The following is a 27,362-nucleotide window of genomic DNA, read 5'->3' on the forward strand; positions in this document are numbered from 1 at the left end:
CCATATGGCTCAATCTTCAAGCGGATCCGTCCCCCATTGACTTTTAATGTAAAGTCTGAACGGATCCGCTCAGGCTACTTTCACACTTAGAAAATTTTTCTAAGTTATAATGCAGACGGATCCGTTCTGAACGGAGCCACCGTCTGCATTAGTATGAGCGGATCCGTTCAGAACGGATCCGCTCGAACGCTAGTGTGAAAGTAGCCTAAGTCGTTTCTATTTCCTAAAAATCCACAATTGGCAACTTTCTATAGCCTCCCTAAGATACATAAAGGGGTGAATCCCCTCAAAGGTTGCCCAATTGTTTCAGGGGTGGACTCCCTTACCAACCATTGTGGTGTTTATCTTGATAGAGTCCTTAGAGAATTTGTGTCTTGTCTACCATTTTTTTACAAGAGATAGATTCGATTTTACATAAAAAATCCATTGTATCTCAATAGATGGTTAAAGCGAGGATACCCGCGCTGCCGTCTAAATAAGAGGATAAACCCACACAGTAGGGAACCATGTGTGAGTTGCGTCGCTGCAGGGTTCCAATCATAGTTAATTGCCCAAAAAAAAAAAAAATATGTGTAGGGAAAACCTAATGAAAGTAAAAATAAAGTGGGACCTGCGCTGACTGGTAAACTGGCTTTTGGAATGAGATGATAAAGAGTAATAATGAGTACAGTTTGTTTAGGTACTTGATACTGACTGGATATATAGGTACTAACTAATAAGTCACGTATTGCAATATCGATGAAGGTTAAACAATAATCCCTGGCAAGTGAGAATCCGATACAGTCAGACACAATGTATGTGTAAAAATAGCCGACAGCCACTTACTAGTATGCGCACTTCAATGGGGCAGCAAAAAACTGTGTGTATTTTGTGTCTGTATTGCTACATGCTCATTCTCAAAAAAAATAGAACATGTCCTATTATTGTCCGCATTATGGACAATAGGACTGTTCTATTGGGGCCAGATGTTCCGTTCCGCAAAATGTGGAATGCACACGGCCGGTATTTGTCTTTTGTGGATGCGCCATTTGCAGATCACAAAATATCCAATGGTGTGCATGAGCCCTTAAGTATACATACGGCGAGGGTCTGGAAAACGGTTAATATTTCCCATAGACTTCCATGCAAGATCTGGAGCTTGTGTTCATGTGTCAAAAACTGCCAATGGGGAGGGGCGACACAAGAAAGTGACCTGGCATAGATTTAAACCGGCCGGCTCCTCTTCATAACTTTGGCGGATCCGCTGCCATCGCAAGGGATATTAAGACCGGTGTCTAAACCGCTGGTCTTAATAAATGACCCCCTATGTGTGTACATTTGCATTTTTTGTGGCTTTTCTGTACCTGCAGTTTGATGTTTTATGGTAAAAAAAACATCAGCTCCAGATGTTAGCTAAAAGTCTAAGAGAAATATAAAATGTGTTGTTCTTTTTGCCACTGGTGATTTTTAATTTTTTTTTGTAAGGCGGGTCTTTCTTTGGTCTTTGATGTAGCAGGTTGAAGGTATTGGTATTTTTTGGGCATTTTCAATTTTTTTTTTTTTTTTTTTTTTAGGAGAAAAGCAGTAAGAACAAACCTGATTTACTCAGCTGAAACAAAAAGCCTGTAAAAACCACATGCATTATGGAAAAAACACAAGCAGATTCTATGGCGTATTTGAGTAAACAATAAAAGACCCTTAGGGCTTAAATTTAAATACACATCAGTTCCCCATGGACAGCACACACAGCCACTGATTATAATGTATATATTCACGCATACACTACTTTGGTTTGTGTTGTGGACAAAAACAACTATGAATTGGTAGGAGACATTCTGGAAATCCCTTTCTCAGCTTAGCAATGCACATGGAGCATGGAAGACACTTGGTGGGCAAAAAAGAGACCAACAACGGACCCTCCATGGGGATAAACACTGACCATCTTGTCAACAACCTGTGAATGAGGCCTAAGGGCTCTTTCACACGAGCAGATCCCACGCGGGTAATCTGCTGCGTGAAAGAGTGCCAAGCCCCGTTCTGGACAGCAGAGACACGGAGCAGTAACATGATTGATAATGCTCCGTGCCTCTCTGTGACCTTTTTACTACAAAATCACGGTGACAACTTTATCTCACTGTGATTTTGTAGTACAACGATCACAGAGAGGCAAAGAGCATTATTAATCATGCCTCGTGTCTCTGCTGTCCAGAACGGGGCTTGGCTCTCTTTCACACAGCAGATTACCCGCACGGCGTCCGCTTGTGTGAAAGAACGCTTAGGGTACACTTGCATGACACTTAACCACAAAAGGGACATTTACAAAGTGAGCTATGACTGTTTTAGGCTACATGCACACGAACGTTGTTTGTTTCCGTGTCAGTTCAGTTTTTTTTGCGGATAGGATGCGGACCCATTCATATCATAAATTAGCTGAATCTTTCCGTAGCACAGAGGAAAATCTAAGTGTGGCGTAAAAAGACAGTCTTAGTAAATGACCCCCAAAGTTTTAGTGCAATTTGTGTTGCATGAGCACTGCAACCCCTTCAAACAGCTGATCGGCAGGGGTGCCAAGAGTCTGACCCCCAGCAACCTAATATTTATGGTCTCTCCTAAAGTACCCTTTATATGGGCCAAGAATCCGCCAATCTGGCGGTGTAAAAGTTTCGGCGATTATCCCATGAATAAGCGAAGCGTTCTTTCATCGGGTAACAGTTAATTCATGCGGACAGAAAAATCATTGTTTGCTGGCAGCAGACCGTGCTGTGTAAACGCGCTCTGCTGCCGGCAAACAACGAGTCAGTATGGGGAAGAGCGATGGCATTAGTGATCACTGCTCCACGTACTGTGATAGAGATCTCCTCCACCAGCGAGCAGAAAATTGCCTGCTGTATCCTCCCATGTAAAGGGACCTTGAGAGGCCAACAGTATTCATTAAAGGGAACCTGTCACCTGGATTTTGCGCCCACTGTGAAGGAGCCCAGCATCGCCCCGCATCGTCTGAATATCCTCCTTGCTCCCCGACGTCACAAAGCTAGAGCGCTATAATCTCGCGATACCCGAGCTTGCCAATGCGCAGTGTCGGCATAGTGCTCCTTCCCTGTGCTGGCATCAGCCTCGGAACGAACGGTGCATGCGCTAACTCACACATTGCGAGATTACGACGCTCTAGCTTTGTGACGTCGGGCAGCAAGGAGGAGATTCGGAGGATGAGGGGCGGTGCTGGGCTCCTTCACAGTGGGCGTGGCTAGGCTCATTGTCAGAGAATGCTGGACTCATCTCAAGCATGGAGGAGACAGGACTCATCTAAGGTTAATTTACATATATATAAAATCGGGTTTTTTGAAACAATAAAAGCACACAGAGCTATGGGGACTGGATATTGCGGATGTGCTAGCGGCCCATGTCCTCAGCTCTATACACAAAATCCTGGTGACAGGTTCCCTTTAAAGGTAAATCCATGGTGGATTTAAGAAAAACAAGTAGCATGTGTCCATAACACTTTTTCACCTGCTAATACTGTAGATTCTATTAGAAACTATATATAAAACTTGACCAACACCTGATCAAAACCTGCACATGTGAATATAGGTTACTGTCAGGACAGACTTACAGCGCAGATTTCTGTTGCAGAAACTCATCCCACATATCTGCATGCCCAGGCTATAAGCATTCAGATTTATGCAATAAAAACCTGCAGCTGAAAGTTATGCGACAAATCTGCCACCTGTGAACACCCTTTTATTATTATTATTGAAGTCAATGGGAGATGAGATGAAAACAGAAGTGTGATCCTAGCTGCAGTATTTCACAGAGAGCTGGGGGTGGGTACTTCCTGCAGCCTCTGCCACACCTCCTGGAGGGTACAAGGCCTTGTGACTGGCTACAAGTGTGAACACATAGAGGTTCTGGGCAGGGGCTGTGAGTGCAGCGTGCAAGCCTGGGATCAGGCTCTCAGTACAGGGAGGAGGTGATGAGGCTCAGCCATGAGCAGCTTCCTGTGTACTAGAGGCACCGGCAGACTTGTAGCCTGGCTCCTCCAGCCTGTGTGTAGCAAGGAAGTGATCTCATCAGTCCTGACCAAACATTACTCCAGGATGGTGAGTACGTGCAGGCCTCCCTCCCTGGTGCCGTGTGCCTGGCCTGTGACATAACCTTCTGCTGATCAACACCAATAACTACCTCATCTGCATTAAAAAAAATCACATCAGCCGACAAGTGCAACACATTCATGCGTAGTGCAGCGTTCAGCTGAAATAACAATGGAAGTGAAATCACCTATTGTAAAAGACTAATGTCAGGAAACCTTAACGTGTGGCCATGCGCTTAGGCTGAGGTCACATTTGACTGAATAACTGCGGATTCGTCTTCGTGGGTTTTTGTGCTGCAGATCTGTAGCGTTTTACGTCCACACACTGGGGGAGATTTATCAAACTGGTGTAAGGGAAAACTGGCTCAGTTGCCCATAGCAACCAATCAGATTCCTCCTTTCATTTCCCAAAGGAGCTCTGGGCAGCTAAGCAAGTTTTTCCTTTACACCAAAAATTGACCTGTAGTGTGGATTTGAAATCTGTGGAGTGTCAATTTATGCTTCTCCACTGCAGTTTGTAATGGAGAGGGTAAAGTCCACTGGCTTTTCTGCATCCACCATTAGAGTGCCTGCACAGGATGAGGATTTTCGTGCTGAAAAACTGCAGCGTAATATGGTACCAGCAAAGTGTACAAATCTCATGCAGCATCTCAATTGTTGCGCCACTTTTCCTGTGTGGATTTCACCGTTATCAATGGAATGGTGAGATCTGCACAAAATCTGCATCAAATCCGAACCAAAAAAAGCAATAAATAGAGCAGATTTATGTGCTTTTTTTTTTTTTTTTTTGTGTGCGGATTTGCATTATATAAATCTGCATTTGTGCAGCCATTCTCATGATAGGGTCACACGACCCCTACAAAATTCAGCATGGAATCCTCAGCTCATCTTGTAGTGCATGTGCTTCATGAGTAGGGATGAGCGAATCGACTTCGGATGCTTCATCCAAAGTAGATTCACATAAAACTTTGTTGTAATACAGTATTAGAATGTATTGGCTCCGATGAGCCAAAGTTATTACTTTGTGAAGTCTCGCAAGACCTTGTGTAATAAGTTTGTGAATTAATTAATTACTGTAAAAACCTTGATACCGAACTCGGGTTCGGTTCCAAGAGGTACCTTGCTTCATCCGAAGTCGTTTCGCCTATCCCTATTTATAAGTAAAGTTGTGTTTTAAGGCTACTTTCACACTAGCGCTTGATCGGATCCGTTCTGAACGGATCCGATCTTATTAATGCAGACGGAGGCTCCGTTCAGTACGGATCCATCTGCATTAATAACTTAGAAAAATTTCTAAGTGCGCAAGATGCCTGAGCGGATCCGTTCAGACTTTCAATGTAAAGTCAATGGGGGACGGATCCGCTTGAAGATTGAGCCATATGGTGTCATCTTCAAGCGGATCCGTTCCCATTGACTTACATTGTAAGTCTGAACGGATCCGCTTGCCTCCGCACGGCCAGGCAGACAGCTGAACGCCGCCAGACTGATGCAGTCTGAGCGGATCCGCTCCATTCAGACTGCATCAGGGCTGGACGGAGGCGTTCGGGTCCGCTCGTGAGCTCCTTCAAACGGAGCTCACGAGCGGACCGACGAACGCTAGTGTGAAAGTAGCCTAATAGAGGAAGGAAAGTAAAAGACGCTGGGGATCATATACAAAGACTGGCTTTTTACACCGATCTTTTACTCCCTTTTTGTCCTGGCTGGAGTAGTTTTTTGCTAACATTTGCACCTTTAAATGAAGCTGTCCACCTAATAAAAAGTGTGCATTGTGAGCACAATATCACTGTAAGCGGGGGTGGACTGGCCATAGACTCTACAGGGATGTCCAGGGGGGCCGTCCAAGTCCTCCTCACGGTCGTCAGCTGGGTACATACTGATCTGATGTTCTCAGCATTTATTAATGCTGATTACATCAGACACTTATGCACCTGGCCAACGGCCGCAGGTGCTCTCCTGAACTCTGATACAGTTCAATACTGTTGTGGGGGAAGCAGTATTTTGTGCTGCGCTGTAGTATTTGGTTCTGCTGAGGCAGTATTTTGTGCCGCACTGTGATATTTTGTTCTGCTGGGCAGTATTTGTTGCTGCACTATGGTATTGCTGCCCTACTTTTGTTGGTACTGCCTACTTGTGTTGTCATGTCTTGTGTCAATTTGGACCTGCCTACAACATGGAGGCCACTTTTCTTTTTTTTTCCAGGGCCACTTTAAGTTCACCCCTGACTGTAAGATTGGTAAAGTAACCTGGGCCAAGGTTTATTATAAACTGGCAGCGTACGCTGGCCTATGATAACCTCGCACGCTGACAGAGGTTGCCCCTAATTCATGACTAGGTGTCCGTCTTGTCACTTGTCATAAAGTCTACGCAACGAAGAGCAGATTAAGTGCATAATAGGCCCGGGGCTGTCTACCCAATGAGGGCCCCCTCCCTCCATTTTCCCCTGACATCCCCCTTCTGTATGCCACCCAATAGTTATTTTTCCAGTATGAAGAGGCTGCTGCGCTCTGTGAGTGCTTATGCCTCTTCCTAGGCCTTGTAACATCACATTCATCAGTCACGTGGCCTAGGTGGAGCTTAGTCATATGCAAGTGAATAGGGCTGAGTTGCAATACCAAGCAACCCCCTATCAAATGGACAGCGCTGTGCTTGGTCTCTGAGTACAGATAATGTAGTATATGTTACCTGCAGTCCTGTGTAACACCACAGATAAAGCTGGTGCGTCAAGAGGGAGGAGAAAAGGACTGTGACATAGTAACATAGTACATAAGGCCAAAAAAAGACATTTGTCCATCCAGTTTGGCCTGTCATCCTGCAAGTTGATCCGACTGTAGTGGAGAGTAGGCCAGCAGAGCGGCCCTGAGTGCAGCTGCAGCTCAGCATTGCTGAATATAATTTGTAATGTGGGTGTTTGGGAAATGTCGGGCTCAGGCCTGCCATCCCAAATGCCCCTATTATGATACGCCATTGGGCGCAACCTTCGGCAATCCATGCACCTAAACCGAAATCTACTCCAGCTGCTGTCCCTGCCCTGGCTACGCCTCCTTTTGGGAAAGGGGCAAAGGTGGAGGAGAAGCGCCACTTGTACAAAAATGTTTGCATAAGAGCTGTTCAAAAAGTCAGAAGCTTGCAATTTGCAAGTGATTGATGCCAGAAAACTAGCAAAGCTATATGATAAATTATGCCCCTGGTCTCAAATCCACAGCTGCACAGCCCAATCAGTAACAGAATATATCTATGTAATAAGTAATGAGGAAATGAAAACTTGGGGGTCACCTCTGGTGCCGATGGATACAGATGCATTGCAACTATCACAGTTTATCATAGTTATCATAGGAGCAACACTAGACACATTTTCTTAGAAATGTTTCTTTTCTAAAATGAAAAAGCAAGTATTCTCCGTGAATGTCACTATGCAGATTGGTGCAGTTTTTTCTCTCTCCAAAGAATGGATCCTAAAGGGAGGAAAAGTAGGAAAGAAACTCCACTTCTGTTTTTAACAAAAAGGTCTGGGAGAATCATCCTGCATTTCTGCTAGTTTAGGCTTAGGAAAAATCTATAATTTGTGATATAGCATCATCTAGTGGTCATGTACGATAAGTCTGCTTCTTGCAAAAATCTTTATCTTCCATATTAGGCCCCTTTTAGGCTTCCTCAAATTGGTGTTTTCTTTACCACCAAAAATGCCATAAAAAAGTTTTTTTTTCGTGCACCATATATGTGAGACATGTTTTGAGGGGATGGGTCATTTTTGTGGAATTTTTTAGTCCCACAATCTTTTGCTTAATTTTTTTTTTCTATAGAAAAATCACACTCTTTGCACAAATGGGCAAAAAAGGAAACCATCTTAAAATATCATTACAAAAAATTGCACTCTTTAAAGGGAATTTTATAATTTCCTAAATAAATTAAAAAATTGTGCATGACCACGTGTGTTGGGCCAAGGCTGGACGTGGACTGAAAATCGGCACTGGCACACAAACCCCTCCAGCCCAAATACAAAGTTTTAGCATTAAAGTGTATCAGCCGTGTCAAACTGTCTATTACAGTTGTTTTAAAGGGGTATTCCCATCTAAACATTTTTGGCATATCTCAAGAATATGCCATCAATGTCAGATAGTTGAAGCTTCCGCCTCTGAGGCCTGCTCCTGTCTTGAGAATGAGGCCCCCGAAGTGAAAGATGCCGTATGCATGGCGTGTTCTCCTTTCACTACTCTGAGACTTCTTAATATAGCCAAGTGAGTGCGCTCAGTTATTTTTGAAGGTCCCATAGTATTGAATGTAGAGAAAGGTATGCAAGCTCGGCCACCACTTTGGGATTGCTGGAAATTAGAGATCGACCGATAGAGGTACACGCCGGATCTGGAAAAACGCAAGTGTACTGAAAGCATTTGAAGACGGATCCGTCTTCAAAATGCTTTCAGTGTTACTATGGCAGCCAGGACGCTATTAAAGTCCTGGTTGCCATAGTGGGAGAGGGGGAGCGGTATACTTACAGTCCACGCGGCTCCCAGGGCGCTCCAGAATGACGTCAGAGCGCCCCAGGCGCATGGATGATGTGTACATGCGATCACGTCATCCATGCGCCTGGGGCGCCCTGACGTCACTCTGGAGCGCCCCGGGAGCCGCACGGACGGTAAGTATGCCGCTCCCCCGCTCCCCCGCTCCCCGCTACACTTTACCATGGCTGCCAGGACTTTAGCGTCCCGGCAGCCATGGTAACCATTGAGAAAAAGCTAAACGTCGTATCCGGCAATGCGCCGAAACGACGTTTAGCTTAAGGCCGGATCCGGATCAATGCCTTTCAATGGGCATTAATTCCGGATCCGGCCTTGCGGCAAGTGTTCAGGATTTTTGGCCGGAGCAAAAAGTACAGCATGCTGCGGTATTTTCTCCGGCCAAAAAACGTTCTGTTCCGGAACGGAAGACATCCTGATGCATCCTGAACGGATTTCTCTCCATTCAGAGATCTATCAGGGTGAATAGGAGCTCACACTGTCCCTGCTGCCCTGTGCTTTGTGCACACCGCAGCATGGAGCTTACCATGGCAGCCAGGGCTTCAATAGCATCCTGGCTGCCATGGTAACCGATCGGAGCCCCAGCATTACACTGCTGGGGCTCCGATTGAAGGAGGAGGGGAGAGGGGATCCTATGGAGGGGCGCACTGCGCCGCCAATGTTTTTAATACTGAGGTGGGGGGGCGCACTGGGGTTGTTCAAGTTATATTTATTGATGGCCTATCCCCAGGATAGGTCATCAATATCAGATCGGCGGGGGTCCGACACCCGGCACCCCCTCCGATCAGCTGTTTGAAGAGGAGACTCGCACGGTGTCAGCGCTGCCTCCTGTTCACTGTTTACCTTCTAGCCGTTGCATCTGCAGTGGTGAGTAGGTGTAATTACACCCAAGCCTTCCCATTCATTTCAATAGGAAGGCTTGGGTGTAATTACACCTGCTCACCACTGCAGATGCAACGGCTAGAATGAAAACAGTGAAGAGGAGGCAGCGCTGACACCCTGCCAGTCTGCTCTTCAAACAGCTGATCGGAGGGGGTGCCGGGTGTCGAACCCCCGCCGATCTGATATTGATGACCTATCCTGGGGATAGGTCATCAATAAATATAACTTGGACAACCCCTCTCTCATTTATTCATATACAGGAGGCGGGAGCTGGCTGCAGAATCGCATAGCTGGCTCCCGACCTCTATGAGCAGTAGCTGCGATCCGCGGCACCTGAGGGGTTAACTATCGCAGATCGCAGCTACCGCTCATAGAGGTCGGGAGCCGGCTATGTGATCCTGCAGCTCCCATCTCCTGTATATGAATAAATGAGAGATTAAGCTTCATTGGTGGCGCAGTGGCCATAGCTCCTCCCCTCCTCTTGTCCCCTGTCCTTTCATTGGCGGCAGTGGCAGCAGCAGCAGCACAAGGGGAGGAGACGCTGCTTCCTTCTCCCCTGTTCTGCTAAGGGGAACACGGAGAGCGCTGACAGCAGCGCGATCTGTGTTCCCCATACGCTATCGGAATTTGCCGATACCGATAGCGTTCAAAATCCTGAATATCGGTAAATCCGATATTCGGTCGATCCCTAAACCCAATCATCTGCTGTTTTTGAAACTCGCATAGTGGTGAATGGAGGGTGGTCACATTTTCATGGCTGCTCCCCTTTCACTTTGGGGGCCCTGTTGTCGAGGTAGGTGCTGGTTATAGCTCTGGCAAACCCAATGAAAACATAACTGTTCCACAGGAGCCCTGCCTAACAAGTATTAGACATTTAAATCTTGAGTGAATCATAAAAGAAAAGTATTAAGGGTAGATGCTACTTCTTTTTTTAATTCACACCTGATTTTGGCTTCCAGAACAGCATCGGGAAACCTGAACGTATGTTCGGATCCAAAAACCTAAATGGTTTGACCAGTCTCATTTTTATTTTTAAAACTACCCTCTACCCAGCAAGACCTGTCAGGTGAAGCGTAATTACCTGCTCCCTAAAGCTTAGTTTCAGCTCCCTGGGTCCACCACTGTCTTCTTTCAACGCCGCAGGTAAACATCTTGCATAGACAGGGTAATGTGCGGCTGCAGCAAGTTACTGACAAACAGTACATAGCTACTGCAATAAGAAATATGACTATGACCATCAGTATTTTTTAGGGCAGTGGGCAGTTGCCTGGGGTACATGGAATGGCATCAGTACTTGGAAGGGGGAGTGATGACTTGCCAGCCACAGATCCAAAATGGTAGCCAGAAGTGAATTCAGCAGACCAGAGTGAAAGTCCTTCCTTTATAACTCTCATTCCCTTCCAACCCTAATCTGGCTTGGGCTCAAAGAAAAAGCTCCATCAAAAACTGCCACAGAAATTGCCCCAACATCAGGGCAGATTCTGCAAGGCAAATGCTCTGTGGCAGAAACCCCTCCATTATTACTGTGTGAATGCCATAGACCTGCTTGTGGTATAATGGTACTAAACTTCGACAGGACAACTGCTGCGGTTTGCGATAGTGTCTGTCCAAACACTGCACCATTGGAGAGGTTGCAGGTATAAACTGGGGCTGCGTGAACTGCATCAAGACCTACCATTGAAAACAATGGGAGGTGGATACCTTGCAGCTGTTGGCAGTTTTTTTGACACAGCATCCACACTGTACTGGCAAAAGACTCCATGTGTTCAGGCCCTTACACAGCACACATCTATAAGCAAAAACCAAGATTGAGTCCAAAATACAGAAGTATAGTTCATTCCACTCCTTCTCTGTAGGTTCTACTCCTAGTTTTGACAAAAGGCCCTCGTACACAGAATGATATATCAGGCCAAGATTCAGCAACCTTCTACACGGCAGCTCCTTTGAAACTACTACTTCCAGCATGCACTCTTGCTCAGCTGGTCTTGTAACTCCCACAGAAGTATAAGGAGAGTTGTAATTTCAGTACAGCAGTAGTGCCTGAGGTCGCTGATCCCTGTATCAGGCAATTATTGGGAATTAACTAAACATCATTGGTGTAATGAGGGCTGGATTTACATGCAGAAATAGGCTCCGCTGTTTAGGGATAAGCGATTGCTAAAGCAGGACTAATCTCGGGTTAATTTACATATGTATCAAATCGGGGTTTTTTACACCATAAAAGCACACAGAGCTATGGGGACTGGGTATTGCGGATGTGCTAGTGGCCATCTAGCAACCCATGTCCTCAGCTCTATATACAAAATCCCGGTGACAGGTTCCCTTTAATGAAAAGGAAGTGGAAGGTTCCAGACAGAAAAATTTTCATTTCCAAGGCTAACAAACGTAGGTTGCCTTTTATTAAAGAGGATGAAGCAGTGCCAACGGATTGCCATAAGATAGATGTGTCTCTGGCTAAACTAGTAAAAAACACTAATGCTCTTCTGTTTGAGGATATGGGTTTCTTAAAAAATCCATGGATAAAAAGGTAGATGCCTGTCTTCAAAGATCCTGGGAAGTGGCATCTGTCATAATCCAAATTTGGCATCCACCTCAGTAGCTATATCCCTCAAGAGGTGGTTGATATAGCTAGAGTCTTTTATTGAAAGAGAATACATGCTTCCTTTCCTCTTTTACTAAAGGCAGTATATTTTCTTTCAGATGGTACAATAAGGGTAAAAATGTAAGAATGGCTGCTGGGACCACAGCCTTTATGGTTACTGACAGAAGTGCTTGATGGTTAAAAACCTGGACTGGTGATGTTAGTTCCAAAATTAAATTGTGTAGTGTTCCCTTTCATGGTGGTATGCTGTTCAGGCAGGACAAAAAATTCTGGAAAATGCCTCGGATTCCAAGAAGTGTTTTCTAGTTGAGTCTGGGAAGAGAAAATGTTGCTTTAGTAAATATAGAAAGGGAGTTTGTTTCAGTCCCAAAAAACTGAGGGAAATCCCAAAAGCCCTGAAGGGGTACCCTGACCTACTTCATCCTGGTTATCGGATGGGTTCAGTTTAATTATCGGGCCCTTAAACAGTCATTCTTGGGGAATTGAAATAGAGAAAAGGAATTATTCAAAGACAGGTTAATCATTTCCCCGATAGTGGCCCAGCCTCTAGATTGGTGGCAGAATCCAAGTAATTTACGGAAAGGGTTTACTTGGGGGTTCAAGGATCTTTAAGTAGTCTCTACACACACAAGTCTGTGGGGCTGGGGATGCATTGGTCTCAGCTCTCTCAAGGGCAGTGGTCCCTTGAGCAGGTCGGTATGTCCTCACTGCTGGCGGTTTGGGAATCTTTGAGGATTCTAACCTCACAACTTGTGGAAAAAGACATTCAAGTAGGATCAGGCAACACAACAGTAGCTGCAAATTTAAATCATCAGGGAGGCAGTGTAGCCTTACGGCAAATTTTTGATTTTTTGGGGGGGGGGGGGGGGGGAAGGAGGACATCTGAAATACCTCTCGGTAGCTTATCTAAAAGGACATTTAAATGTAAAGACATCATTTTTAAGCAGGGTCCAGATCCAGGAAAATGGAGTTTACAGGACAAGATTTTTCAAAAGATAAGAGAAATGGGGGGAGTTCCCCATATAGACTTGCTCGCTTTAGAAAAAAATACGAAGCCCACAAATTTTTTATCCCTCAGACCTGATGGGTTGTGGAGGTGGATACTCTGTCCCAGATGTGGAATTTTTGTCTGGCGTATGCATTCTCTCCTTTGTCCCTCTTGCCAATGCTATTTAAAGAAAATGTGGGCGGAAAGAGCTCATGTCATCTTAATTGGTGTTCTGTGGCCCAAAAAGTCATGGCTCCCGCTTTTCAAACTCCTTTCGTTACAAGGTCCTTTGATTCTTCCATAGGTATAATATCTGCTCTCCCAAGGATCAGCGTTTCACTGAAAAGTAGAAAATCTACATTTAGCAGTCTGGCATGGGGAAAGGTTAACCTTTTAAATGCCTTTCAGATAAAGTAATACCATACTGGCTAGCAGGAAAAAAAAAAATCACTTCAAAAATGTATTCTAAAATTTGGCATAGCTTTTGGTGTACTCAGTCTCAGATTCCTTCATAAGTTTTTTTTTTTTTCCTATCAAGCAATCTTGAATTTTCTTAAAGCAAGGTTTGAAAATGAGCTGTGCCCTGATATCTTAGGCCTCATGCACACGACCGTTGTGTGCATCCGTGGCCGTTGTGCCGTTTTCAGTTTTTTTTCACTGACCCATTGACTTTCAATGGGTCCGTGGAAAAATCGGAAAATGCACCGTTTTGCAGCCGAGGCCGTGATTTTTTTGACGGACAACGGTTCACGGACCCATTCAAGTCAATGGGTCCGTGAAAGAACACGGATGCACACAAGATTGGCATCCGTGTCTGTGATCCTTGGCCGTAGGTTGCTTTCATACAGACTGATCCGAAGATCCGTCTGCATAAAAGCTTTTTCAGATCTAAGTTTTCACTTCGTGAAAACTCATATCCGACCGTATATTCTAACACAGAAGCGTTCCCATGGTGATGGGGACGCTTCTAGTTAGAATACACTACAAACTTTGTACAAGACTGTCCCCTGCTGCCTGGCAGCACCCGATCTCTTACAGGGGGATATGATAGCACAATTAACCCCTTCAGGTGCGGCATCCCCCCCCCCCCTCCCCAGTTTGAATATCATTGGTGGCACAGTGTGCGCCCACCATCGCCCCCCCTCCCTCCCTCTATTGTAATAAATCGTTGGTGGCACAGTGTGCGCCCACCATCGGGCCCCCCTTCCTCCCTCTAATGTTAGAAATCGTTGGTGGCACAGTGTGCGCCCACCATCGGCCCCCCCTCCCTCTATAGCAGTAACAACATTGGTGGCAGTGTGCGGCCTCCCATTCCCCCCCCCCCATTATTGGTGGCAGCGGAGTTCCGATCGGAGTCCCAGTTTAATCGCTGGGGCTCCGATCGGTAACCATGGCAACCAGGAAGCTACTGCAGCCCTGGTTGCCATGGTTACTTAGCAATAGTACAACAGTAGAAGATTCATACTTGCCTGCTTGTTGCTGCGATGTCTGTGACCGGCCGGGAGCTCCTCCTACTGGTAAGTGACAGTTCTTTAGCAATGCGCCGCACAGACCTTTCACTTACCAGTAGGTGGAGCTCCCGGCCGGACACAGACATCGCAGCAGCAAGCAGGTAACTGAGTCTTCTACTATTGTACTATTGCTAAGTAACCATGGCAACCAGGACTGCAGTAGCATCCTGGTTGCCATGGTTACCGATCGGAGCCCCAGTGATTAAACTGGGACTCCGATCGGAACTCCGCTGCCACCAATGATGGGGGGGGGGGAAATGGGAGGCCGCACACTGCCACCAATGTTGTTACTGCTATAGAGGGAGGGGGGCCGATGGTGGGCACACACTGTGCCACCAACGATTTATTACAATAGAGGGAGGGAGGGGGGGGCGATGGTGGGCGCACACTGTGCCACCAACGATTTATTACAATAGAGGGAGGAGGGGGGGGGGGCGATGGTGGGCGCACACTGTGCCACCAACGATTTCTAACATTAGAGGGAGGAAGGGGGGGCCCGATGGGGGGGCGCACACTGTGCCACCAACGATATACAAACTGGGGAGGGGGGGGGTCTGCCCCCTGCTGCCTGGCAGCCCTGATCTCTTACAGGGGAATATGATAGTACAATTAACCCCTTTAGGTGCCGCACCTGAAGGGGTTAATTGTGCTATCATATCCCTCTGTAAGAGATCGGGTGCTGCCAGGCAGCAGGGGGCAGTCTTGTACAAAGTTTGTAGTGTATTCTAACTAGAAGCGTCCCCATCACCATGGGAACGCCTTTGTGTTAGAATATACTGTCGGATCTGAGTTTCACGAAGTAGCTCATATCCGACAGTATATTCTAACATAGAGGCGTTCCCATGGTGATGGGGACGCTTCAAGTTAAAATATACCATCGGATTGGAGAAAACTCCAATCCGATGGTATAAAAGAACTCCAGACTTTACATTGAAAGTCAATGGGGACGGATCCGTTTGAAATGGCACCATATTGTGTCAACGTCAAACGGATCCGTCCCCATTGACTTGCATTGTAATTCAGGACGGATCCGTTTGGCTCCGCACGGCCAGGCGGACACCAAAACGACTTTTTTTTCATGTCCGTGGATCCTCCAAAAATCAAGGAAGACCCACGGATGAAAAAACGGTCACGGATCACGGACCTACGGACCCCGTTTTTGCGGACCGTGAAAATAAACTGTCGTGTGCATGAGGCCTTTAGTTCACTATTTGAAGTACAGAATTGCTGGCCATCCCTAGGTAGTCAGGTTCCTAAAAGGGGCAGATAGGTTGATGCTCATAATTAAATTAGTGGTTTCCTTGTGGGATCTATACTGGGTTCTATCCTGTCTTACAGGTCCTCCCTTTGAACCTTTGACAGAAATATCTCTTAAGTAAAACAGTTTTTTTGCACCTAGTGAGTGAGATTCAGGCACTTAGGATTGTTGAACCTTTTTTTTTTTAAAGTTTTTAAAGACAGGGTTGTGTTCAGAGTCAATAATTTTTTTTGCCTAAAGTAGTTTCTAATTTTCACAGACAAGAGGAGATCTTTTTGTGAAAATCCAAAATCTGAAAGAGAAGAAACCTTTCACAAATTGGATGTAAAACTTTGTATTCTATAATATCTAGAGACCACCAAGTTGTTCAGAAAATCCAATTATTTGCACAGTTCCAGGTAGTTAATAAGTGTCTCAGAGGAACTAAAAGTTCTGTGGTGCGTTTGATAAAATTATCTATTGGTGAGGCTTACAAAGTAATGAGTAAGAAGTCACCAATACAATTTAGTGCTTATTCTACAAGGGAGCTATTGGCCTCCTGGACTGAGAGGGCTGATGCTTCTATAGAGCAAATTTGCAAGGCTGTAATGTGTTCAAGCCCTCATATGTTTATAAAACATTACAAGATTGAGGTTAATTCTGTATGGGTATGCATGATATTAGAGAATCACCAGTAAGTGTAATCCATCTTTTTTTTTTTTTGTGCCAGCTGAAAGACACAATTGCTCAATGAATGCTGGCATCTTTTACAAAGGCCAATTATTGGGATGAGCATTTCTAAAAATGCTAATTTCTGATAATTGTTCTTATTATCGGTCCATGTGAAAGGACCTTTACTGATGTGCGCAGTAGCAGTCGTGAAAAATTATACAAAAACACATGTGGACACCCTGGATGTATTATATGATATAACTTGCATGTGTCATGGCCTAATTATTGGTTGAAGTGACCCGAACTAACAGAGTCATAGGGACCTGTGATGCTGTTACATAGGTTAAAGAGACACTGGTCCATGAAGCTCAACTTTTCTCAAGTCAACATTGATTGTTACTCATATTAATCCTCAATGCGGTTTGCTATTAGATAAACATCTAGCTGAATTTTAGTTGCTGACATAGTAACCTTTTGAGGTAGGGCATTCCATAGTTTGACTACTTTAACTGTAAAGAATCCTATCCTGTTTTGATGTCCAAACTGCCTTTCCTCTACACATAATGAATGTCTCCTGGTCTTTTGTAAAATCCTTGGAACAAATAAATCATTTGTCAGTTCAGGTATGGCTACTTTCACACTCGTGTTTTGGTGCAGATCCTTCACGGATCTGCACAGACGGATCCGTTCAAATAATACAAACGTCTGCAATCGTTCAGAACGGATCCGTTTGTATTATCTTTAACATAGCCAAGACAGATCCGCCTTGAACACCATTGTAAGTCAATGGAGGACAGATCTGTTTTCTATTGTCATAGAAAAGGGATCCGTCCCCATTGACTTACGTTGTGTTTTGACTTACATCAGTTTTGTTAGATGAACACCAAAACGCTGCAAGCAGCGTTTTGGTGTCCGCCTCCAAAGCGGAATGGAGACGGAACGGAGGCAAACTGATGCATTCTGAGCGGATCCTTTTCCATTCAGAATGCATTAGGGCTAAACTGATCCGTTTTGGACCGCTTGTGAGAGCCCTGAACGGATCTCGCAAACTGAAAGCCAAAAGGCCAGTGTGAAAGTAGCCTTAAAGGGAACCTGTCACTGGGATTTTGGGTATAGACCTGAGGACATGGGTTGCTAGATGGCCGCTAGCACATCCACAATACCCAGTCCCCATAGCTCTGTGTGCTTTTATTGTGGAAAAAAGACGATTTGATACATATGCAAATTAACCTGAGATGAGTCCTGTACATGAGATGAGTCGGGGACAGGACTCATCTCAGGGTAATTTGCATATATATCAAATCGTCTTTTTTCCACAATAAAAGCACACAGAGCTATGGGGACTGGGTATTGTGGATGTGCTAGTGGCCGCCCAGCAACCCATGTCCTCAGCTCTTTACCCAAAATACCTGTGACCAGTTCCCTTTAAGTTAAACCTGCTTTTGGGCCCTGACCTGACATGTGAGAAATAAGAATGTGTGAATCCAGCCTTGGTCTGTCAATCAGTGTTTCAATCATGTGTGAACACAACCTCACAACCACATTTTTTTTCTTGTTATCTGCAGACTTCAGAGGCTCACTTATTGACTCTAGAGGAAAGAACACAGGCAGTCCAGGAACTCCAGTCTTTGGGATGGGCAGAAATCACAGCCAGAGATGCCATTTACAAAGAGTTTGTCTTCAAAACTTTTAACCAGGTGAATTTTTAAAGTGACCACTCCACTTTTGATCAACATTACTAATGCAGAAATGTTGCGTCTTTATAACAGATTTTTTTATGATATTTTAGGTTTTAAGTTTGTTTAGACTGCCTGCAGTGCATAGTAATATATGTTGGTAACTCAAAACCATTAAATGGGTTGTCCGGGTTCAGAGCTGCACCCGGACGTACCTCCATTTTCACCCCGGCAGCCCCCCTGACATGAGCATCAGAGCAGTTCATGCTCTGATGCTCTCCTTTGCCCTGCGCTAAATCACACAGGGCAAAGGCATTTTTTTGGAGATCCAGTGACGTACTGGGGCTCTCCATGGGGCTGCCAGGAAACCCCGGTGACGTCACCGGCACTGATGGGCGGGATTTTCCGCTGTCCTAGCCAGTAAAACGGCAGCATGATTTGCCATCACAACCCCAGAATTGCAAAAACAAAACAAAACAAAACGAAACAAAACAAAAAAAACACTACTGTGCCTTTGTTAACAGACATTAACCATATGCTGGTCGCCCTGTGTGAGATTGTAACCTTTAAGTCTCTTGCAAGACTATGGCCCCTTTTACACAGGCGAGTTTTCAACGCGGGTGCAATGCGTGAGGTGAAAGCAGTGCACCCACACTGAATCCGGACCCATTCATTTCAATGGGGCTGTGTACATGAGCAATGTTTTTCACGCATCACTTGTGCGTTGCGTGAAAATTGCAACATGTTCTATATTCTGCGTTTTCCACGCAACGCGGGCCCCATAGAAATGAATGGGGCTGCATGAAAATCACATAGCATCTGCAAGCAAGTCTGGATGCAATGCGATTTGCATGGATGGTTGCTAAGGAGACGAGGGATGAGCGACCTGGGACCCCATTTACTTTATTATTTATGTTATGATGGAAAATAGCATTGTTTAATGCAGAATGCAAAGTCAAATGTCAATTGAGGGTTACAAAATAATAAAAACATTACTCATCTCATCTACTTGATCACGCAGCCGGGATCCTCCTCTTTGTTCTTTTTGAAGGACCTGCAAAAAGACCTTCGCTGGCTTCATCCCACTCACCACGTGGTGATGTCAGCACAGGTCCTGCTGAATGAAGATATCTTCTGTTCTGACGTCACCGCGCTCACCATGTGGCGAGTGGGATGAAGCCAGCGAAGGTCTTTTTGCAGGTCCTTCAAGAAAAACAAAAAGGAGGATCCCGGCTGCGCGATCAAGGGGATGGGGTGAGTAATGTTGTTTTTTTTTTATTTTTTATTCAATTGACATTTGACTTTGCATTCTGTATTAAACAATGCTATTATTTTCCATTATAACCATGTTATAATGGAAAATAATATCATCTACAGAACACCAAACCCAAACCTGAACTTCGGTGAAGAGGTTCGGGTCTGGGTACCAAACATTCAGTTTTTTATCACGCACGTGCAAAATACATTGCACTCGCGCAGAAAAAAACTGAAGAACGCAACGATTTTCCTTGCATGCACCTGCATCCTATCCGTACTTCACCCGTGACACCCGTGTGAAAGAGGCCTATTACAACCACTAAGCTTGAGTGTGGACCCACTGTCTCTACTGAACAGCTTTGACTTGGGGCTACTCCTGAGCACGTTGTCAAAGTTGACCCCTGGTTTTCACACACACTCCCATATGGTTATCAGTGGCAATAAGGGGACAGGCGAGATCATGGTCAGTGGACAAACCAAGGTTAGGACAGGCACAGTTGTCAAGCAGTTGGTCAGGGCAGGCACAACAGGGTCAATCTAGTGATTGGACAGTGGTCAGGACAAGCGGCACAGGATCAGTCTGGTAAATAGGCAAAGGTCTGGTACAGGAGGACACAACACTATAATAGCAGGACTAGACAAGCTAGACGTTTTTGAGCCTGTTAACATAATGTAAAAATGGTAAACGTCTGTTTGGTCCATGTGCATTTAACAGTGTATGTGTAAAGCAATAGCATGTGACTATTTTCTTTGGGCACTGGTTCCACTTAAGGAGATGGTATCGGTTACAATCAGTGATACATGACACTATGATAGTTATCGTACAGTAGGGTGTTCTTCATTTGTGGTTTACATGTGGTGCCAATTAGATCCACCGCTTTCAGCTCATTTCTGACTGCTTATTGATAACACGCATGGAAAATTGTGCTGTTTCTGAAATGCCTGCCAGACGCAGAAGCTCTGTACACTACATCAGCAGATGGGAATCGTGCAGAAGATCAGGGCCTTTAGATTATTGACATTGGGAGGTATTTGTAGGAAACTTTCACATGTGTGGAGGGCTGTTCTGCTAGATAGAATAGTATGAGGAATGATTGCATTTTGGTGTAAGCGTTTGTCATAGGCCTGAATGTATGAATGCATTATATTAGGAGAATGGTATCTTGGCATGAAATAAATTCTGCTGATGTCTGTTGAAAGTTAGGATGCTACATATTACATCATTGCACAGTTTTCACCTAGTGTATTGTCTGACAGACCAGGTGGGGACTATGGACAGGTGATGCAATCTCTATGCCATCGGTTGCAGAACCCAAATTCTTAAAGGCTCTTCTAGAATTACGTTTTCAGTTATTCCCCATAGTGTGTATGACATATTGAATAATTCATACTTGCCTGCTCTCTGCTGCTACGGTGCTGCATCTTGGCTTCTGCTTGGGCATATCGTGGTCGCCGACTTGTATTTTTATTTTTTTCTGTTCGGGGTTTGGACATGGTAACCTACACCGCTTCAACAGTGACGTGCAACTTGAGGACACGTCCTGGAAATCCCATTTTTGTTTGCGCAACACACAGTACTTTTCTAGGTGCCATATTTTTTGTACAGAAATATTTATTTTTAGCAAAAGCAGAAAAGGGAATTGCGATAAAACTGGCCTGTTGCCTTCATTCTCCAGGTCAGCATTAATACAAAGATATTATACTTATATAATTTTCTTGTGTTTTAATACCGAATAAATAAAAACTTTGGGAAAAAAATAATTTTTTTTCTTTGCATCGCTATATTGTGACCCCCCCCATAACATTTTTATTTTTTGTCTACGGAGCTGTGTGAGGTCTCATTTTTTGCAGGACGATAGTTTTTATTGATGCCATTTTGGGGTGTGTATGACTTTTTGATCACTTTTTAAAAAAATTAAAAATTCCCCTCCCCCACGACAGCACCTTAGAGAGATGGCTCCGCCCCAGGACAGGAAACTTGCAGCATAAAAAGGTGGAGCCGCTCTCCCACCTCAGTGAGGTTTCCTGTCCTGGTACGGGAGCCTGAATTTGTCATCCTGACCTGGAAGTCCCAGTAGAAGCCGGAGGGTTAGCGGAGGCGCGTAGTACCTGCCCGACCATTCCCCACAGGTGTCGGGGGTGAGATTCCGGTGTCGGGATCCCGGATTGCAAGGGCAGAAGGTGCCGGTCCCTCAGGCGAGGAGGACAGCACCAGCGGTTGGAGGGTGGCCAGAAGGCCCAGGTATTGCTGCAGACTAGCCGGGACGCTGCCGGATGTAGACGCTGTTGGAGGCGTCCGAACAGGAAGTGGCATGCGTTCCACGGCCGTGCGCTTCCGGTCAGGTGACCGGAAGTTTGACATCCCGGCAATTTTAAACCGGCTCCAGGCAGGTATGAGTGTGCTGAGGTGTTTTGGACGCCAGTGACGGAAATTCAGAGTGCCAGAAAGTGGACCAGGTGGTTCCAGGGCTATCTTGGCGTGGTGGGTCTGCAGTAACTGTGTATCTCTCAGGTGAGAGGAATACTTGGTGGCAGTGGATAACCTGGGCAATATTTTTATCAGTACAGTTTTTTTTCCCTTCATTATGGATGAAGAAAGGAGGTCTGAAAGTGTGGATGTTGAGATCCTGCCACCAGTATTGTGAGTCCTATTCTCGGTCCTTAGAGGGTTTAGGCTGTTCCTTAGATTCGGGTGTGTTCCTTTTTTCTTAGACGATACCTAAGAAGGTGGCGGCAAAGAAAAAGAACAAGGAATGCCCTATCTGCAAGTGCCCGCTGTCTTCTTCTTACGCTAAAAAGCTCTGTCAGCAGTGCATTGAGAAAACGGTGGCTGAGAAGACTCCAAGTCTTTTGAAAGACCTTAAGTCTATCATGTCTGAGGTTAAAAATTCCCTGAAAAGTAGGAAGAGAAGAAGAATGGTGAGGCAGGAGTCTGACGTGGAATCGGAAGATAGCGATTCTCTCTCTGGGGATGAGGACTCTAATGATTCCTTTTCTTCTGAGGATAACACAAGAGAAGGAAAGTTCCTATTTCCAGCAGAAGATACGGACAAATTGTTAAAGGTTATGGTGATCTACTTTGGAGTTGGAAGATACCAGAGAAGATAGATCTGTAGAGGATGTCGTGTTTGAGAGACTTGGGGATAGAAAGGGAGAGGCTAGAGGGGCAGATTAGGGAGAAATGCCCTAGAGAGCAGTTATTAGCTTCTATACCGACTTCCCAGAAAACCGCGGACTTTATTGCGGATGCCGCGGTGGACACGGTGAGGCTGGAAGCAAGAGCCACATCCCTTTCCAATTCTGCGCGACGTGCTTTGTGGCTTAACATTTGGAAAAGGGGAGATATGCCGTCCAAGCTGAGGTTATGTGGCATCCCCTGTGATGGCCAGTTTCTTTTCGGGTCTGAACTTGACTCCTTAGGCTACTTTCACACTAGCGTTCGTCGGTCCGCTCGTGAGCTCCGTTTGAAGGGGCTCACGAGCGGACCCGAACGCAGCCGCCTGGCCCTGATGCAGTCTGAATGGAGCGGATCCGCTCAGACTGCATCAGTCTGGCGGCGTTCAGCCTCCGCTCCGCTCGCCTCCGCACGGACAGGCGGACAGCTGAACGCTGCTTGCAGCGTTCGGGTGTCCGCCTGGCCTTGCGGATCCGTCCAGACTTACAATGTAAGTCAATGGGGACGGATCCGTTTGAAGATGTCACCCTGTGGCTCAATCTTCAGGCGGATCCGTCCCCCATTGACTTTACATTGAAAGTCTGGACGGATCCGTACGAGGCTATTTTCACACTTTTAGCTTTTATATGCTAAAATAATGCAGACGGATCCGTTCTGAACGGAGCCTCCGTCTGCATTATTATGATCGGATCCGTTCAGAACGGATCCGATCGAACGCTAGTGTGAAAGTAGCCTTACTCGAGAAAGCGGCAGATAGAAAGAAAAAGTTTCCCCAGGAATCTTTTACTCAATTTAAGCAATATAAACGGCCCTTTCGGAACCCGACAAGATTCCAGAATAAGAAGCAGACGGGGGACAGAGAGCAGGGAGCAAGGGCTTTTTGTTTAGATCGGCCACAGCTCGTGCGGGAAAACAAGGAAAGCAATGACGCCATGTTCCCAGTAGGAGGAAGATTAAAGTTCTTTCTTCCTGCTTGGGAAAAGATGGCAGGGAAATGGTTGATGTGTCTTCTGCGGGAGGGTTTAAGATTGGAGTTCTTGAGTTGCCCCGCAGAAAGATTAGTGATTTCAAGGTTTTCTCTTATCATGCTGCAAGAAATAAAAAAACTGATAAACAAAAAGGTGTTAATTCCTGTCCCAGAGTCAGAGCTAGGGAAGGGTTTCTATTTCACCCTGTTTTTAGTAAAGAAACCAGATGGGTCGTACCGGACTATAATAAACCTCAGATATCTGAACAAATTCCTGAAAGCCAGGAAATTCAAGATGGAAACCATCAGGTCAGCGATATATCTTTTGTCTCCAGGCTGTCATATGGCGGTTCTGGATTTAAAAGATGCTTACCATCATATTCAGATTCATCCAGATCACCAGAAATTCCTCCCGGTGGCCGTAAGAACCGAGGTGGGTCTTCTTCACTATCAGTTCCAGGCTCTTCCCTTTGGCCTCTCCATGGCACCTCGGATCTTTACCAAGGTGGTGGCGGAGATGGCTTCCTTCATCAGAAGGGAGAACATCACGTTTTTACCTTACCTGGATGACTTTCTGGTGGTGGCCCAGTCTCAGGAGGAATGTGTCAGGTCTCTGAATCGGGTTATGGAGGTTCTTCAGTCTCTGGGGTGGTTGTTGAATATCCAAAAGTCCAGGTTGGAGCCGTCAACAAGCCTGGTTTTCTTGGGTCTGGTTTTAAATTCCAGGCTGGAGAGAACTTTCCTCACAGAGGAGAAGGTAGCCAGGGTTCAGGGAGTAGTTCAGAAGGTTCAGTCTGGACAGACACTGTCTATAAGGAAAGCTATGTCCCTGTTGGGAGTTCTTACCTCCTGCATGCCAGCGGTCCAGTGGGCACAACTACATTCCCGCCAGTTACAGGGAGAGATCTTGACTGCCACAAGACGGGCAGGGACATCCCTGGAGTCAGTGATAAAATTATCAGACGTGTCTCTTTCATCTGTAGATTGGTGGAAGGAAGTGGAGAATCTGAACCAAGGACTTCCCTGGTCCTTCCCAGAACCGGTGGTTGTTACTACGGATGCCAGCCCCTGGGGATGGGGGGCTCACGTGGAGGATCAGATCTTTCAGGGAGAGTGGTCCCAGGGTCAGAGACTGTTTTCATCAAATCGAAAGGAGTTGAGGGCTGTTTTGCTGGCCTTGAGAGCAGTTCTTCCTATGATCCAGAACAAGCATGTGAGAGTGATGTCCGACAATCTGACAGTGGTCTCATATCTCAATCGTCAGGGAGGAACCAGGTCAGATTCCTTACTGAAGGAGACGAGATGGATTTTCAAGGAGATAGAAGGGAGAGTGCTTCATCTCTCGGCCATTCATATCAGAGGGGTCGCCACAGATTACGTCAGGGAGAGTGGTCTCTGAATCCAGAGATTTTCTCCCAGATAGTAAGATTACGGGGTTTGCCTTCAGTAGACATGTTCGCCACAAGAGAGAACAGAAAAGTACTGAATTTTTTCTCCCTCAGTCCAGAGGAGTGCCCATCTGGGGTGGACGCCTTCCTTCAGAGATGGGACTTTCCGCTAGGTTATGCCTTTCCCCCGCTTCAGTTGATTCCGCTGGTAATAAGAAAGATCAGGTACGAAGGGGCAAGGGTAATTCTGATAGCCCCCTTCTTGCCGAAGAGGGCGTGGTTTTCCCTGTTGAGAGCAATGTCCGTTTCGGATCCGTGCATCCTGCCAGGAATTCCAGACCTATTATCTCAGGGTCCAGTGTTCCACCCGGAAGTAGAGTCTCTACATCTTTCGGCATGGAATTTGAGAGGTCGTTTTTAGCTAGTCAGGGATTCTCTAGGGAGGTCATTTCCACTTTGATGGAAAGTAGGAAGGAGGTGACGAATATTATTTATGTGCGAGTATGGAGAAAGTTTCTGTGCTTTATAGGCGCAGAGGGGGTTTCCTGGCCGTTAGATTTTTCAGTAGTTCAGGTGTTGGATTTTTTACAGAGGGGATTGTCCCTAGGGTTGGCAAAAAGTACACTAAAAGTGCAGGTGTCAGCTTTATCCGTCTTAGGGAGAAGGAGTTTAGCCATGGACCCTTGGGTTATTAGGTTTTTTAAGGCAGTAGATAGGATTACGCCAGTAACAGGCCCTAGATTTCCTCCCTGGGACCTTAACTTAGTGCTTAAATGCCCTTACCAGACATCCCTTTGAACCTCTAGCCTCTTGCTCGGTTAAAGTGCTTTCTCTTAAGCTAGTTTTGCTGGTAGCTTTAACGTCAGCCAGAAGGGTTGGGGAGATTCAGGCCCTCTCCATTAACCCCCCTTTTATGTCCATCAGAGAAGACAGAGTGGTTCTGAGACCAGATCCTGGTTTTATGCCGAAGGTTCCTTCTAGGATTAATAGGGCTCAGGAGGTAGTTCTTCCAGCTTTCTTTTCAGAACCAAAAGATGACAGGGAGAAGGAGCTGCATTCCCTTGATGTCAGAAGGTGTATTTTGCAGTACCTGGAGGTGACTAAAGACTGGAGGAAGTCTTCTGCCTTATTTGTTCTGTTCGGTGGGGCTAGGAAAGGTAATACTGCCTCTAAGGCTTCTATTGCCCGGTGGATCATGAAGCTATATCCTTGGCGTATTCAGTGTCCGGTGTGTCTCCCCCTGTTTCTGTGAGGGCTAACTCCATGAGGGCGGTGTCCACTTCTTGAGCAGAGAGGGCCAGCGTATCTATTGACCAGATCTGTCGGGCTGCCACCTGGTCTTCTCCGTCCACTTTCTATAAGCACTATAGACTTCAGCTTGACTCTATTTCTGACCTTCTCTTTGGCACTAAGGTTTTGAGTTCTGTCACCCACCCTGAGGATGATCTCTGAAATCTCTCTCTAAGGTGCTGTCGTGGGGGAGGGGAAAAATGATGATTACACTTACCGGTAATCGGATTTTCCTGACCCCACGACAGCACCTCTTTACTCCCTCCCCTATTGGTGTAAGTCTGTGTGTTCACGGGTGTTGTAAAAAAAAAGAAAAAGAAAAATAGTATGTTAAAACTAAACTAACGTAAGGGGGAGTCCCTCTCATGCTCTGGAAACTCACTGAGGTGGGAGAGCGGCTCCACCTTTTTATGCTGCAGGTTTCCTGTCCTGGGGCGGAGCCATCTCTCTAAGGTGCTGTCGTGGGGTCAGGAAAATCCGATTACCGGTAAGTGTAATCATCATTTTTGAGGAGATGAAGTGATAAAATGGCAAATCTACGATTTTAATATTTTTTTCTATTATGCCATGCGCCATATGGGATAAATAATTTTATATTTTAATAGTACGAATGTTTTCGCATGTAGTAATGCCTATGATGTATTTTTTTTTATTGTTTATTTTTATTTTACCCCTTCTTGACATAATGATTTTCTTTTTTTTTTTAAGCATTTTTGTTTTATTTTTCCATTTACGTATTGGTATGATGGATTGCTTTTCTTTGCGGGACAAGTTGTGCTTTCTAAGGGTACTTTCACACTTGCGGCAGAGGTTTCCGGCAGGCAGTTCTGCAGTCCGGCAATCCGCACACAAACTGATAGCAAAATGCACAAATGCATTGAAATACCGAATCCGTCTCTCTGGTGACATCCGGAAAACTGGATCCGGTATTCATTTTTTTTTTGCCATTTTCAAATGTCTCTGCATGCGCAGACTGGAAGGCTGGATCCGTTTTGCCGGAACACTTAATGCCGGATCCGCATGCTGCGGTATTTTCTTAATCAAAAAAACGTAAGAGGGACTGAACTGATACATCCTGAACGGAATGCTCTCCATTCAGAATGCATTAGGATAAAACGAATACGTTTTTTTCCGGTA

At 45.6% G+C, this 27,362-nt stretch overlaps 1 protein-coding gene across 1 annotated transcript in view; it reads left to right on the plus strand.

Moving 5' to 3' along the window:
• Positions 1–3,863: 3,863 nt before the first annotated feature.
• Positions 3,864–27,362, plus strand: part of PCBD2 (pterin-4 alpha-carbinolamine dehydratase 2) — a 104,946-nt gene continuing 81,447 nt past the window's right edge. The window contains exons 1-2 of the mRNA XM_044277808.1: positions 3,864–4,076; positions 18,038–18,169. Of these exons, the coding sequence (XP_044133743.1) occupies positions 3,963–4,076; positions 18,038–18,169 (246 nt within the window). The 5' untranslated portion in view covers positions 3,864–3,962. The remainder of the gene's footprint in view (positions 4,077–18,037; positions 18,170–27,362) is intronic.

The sequence above is a fragment of the Bufo gargarizans genome, chromosome 2 (assembly GCF_014858855.1).
Source record: "Bufo gargarizans isolate SCDJY-AF-19 chromosome 2, ASM1485885v1, whole genome shotgun sequence".
In the NCBI taxonomy this organism is placed as follows: domain Eukaryota; kingdom Metazoa; phylum Chordata; class Amphibia; order Anura; family Bufonidae; genus Bufo; species Bufo gargarizans.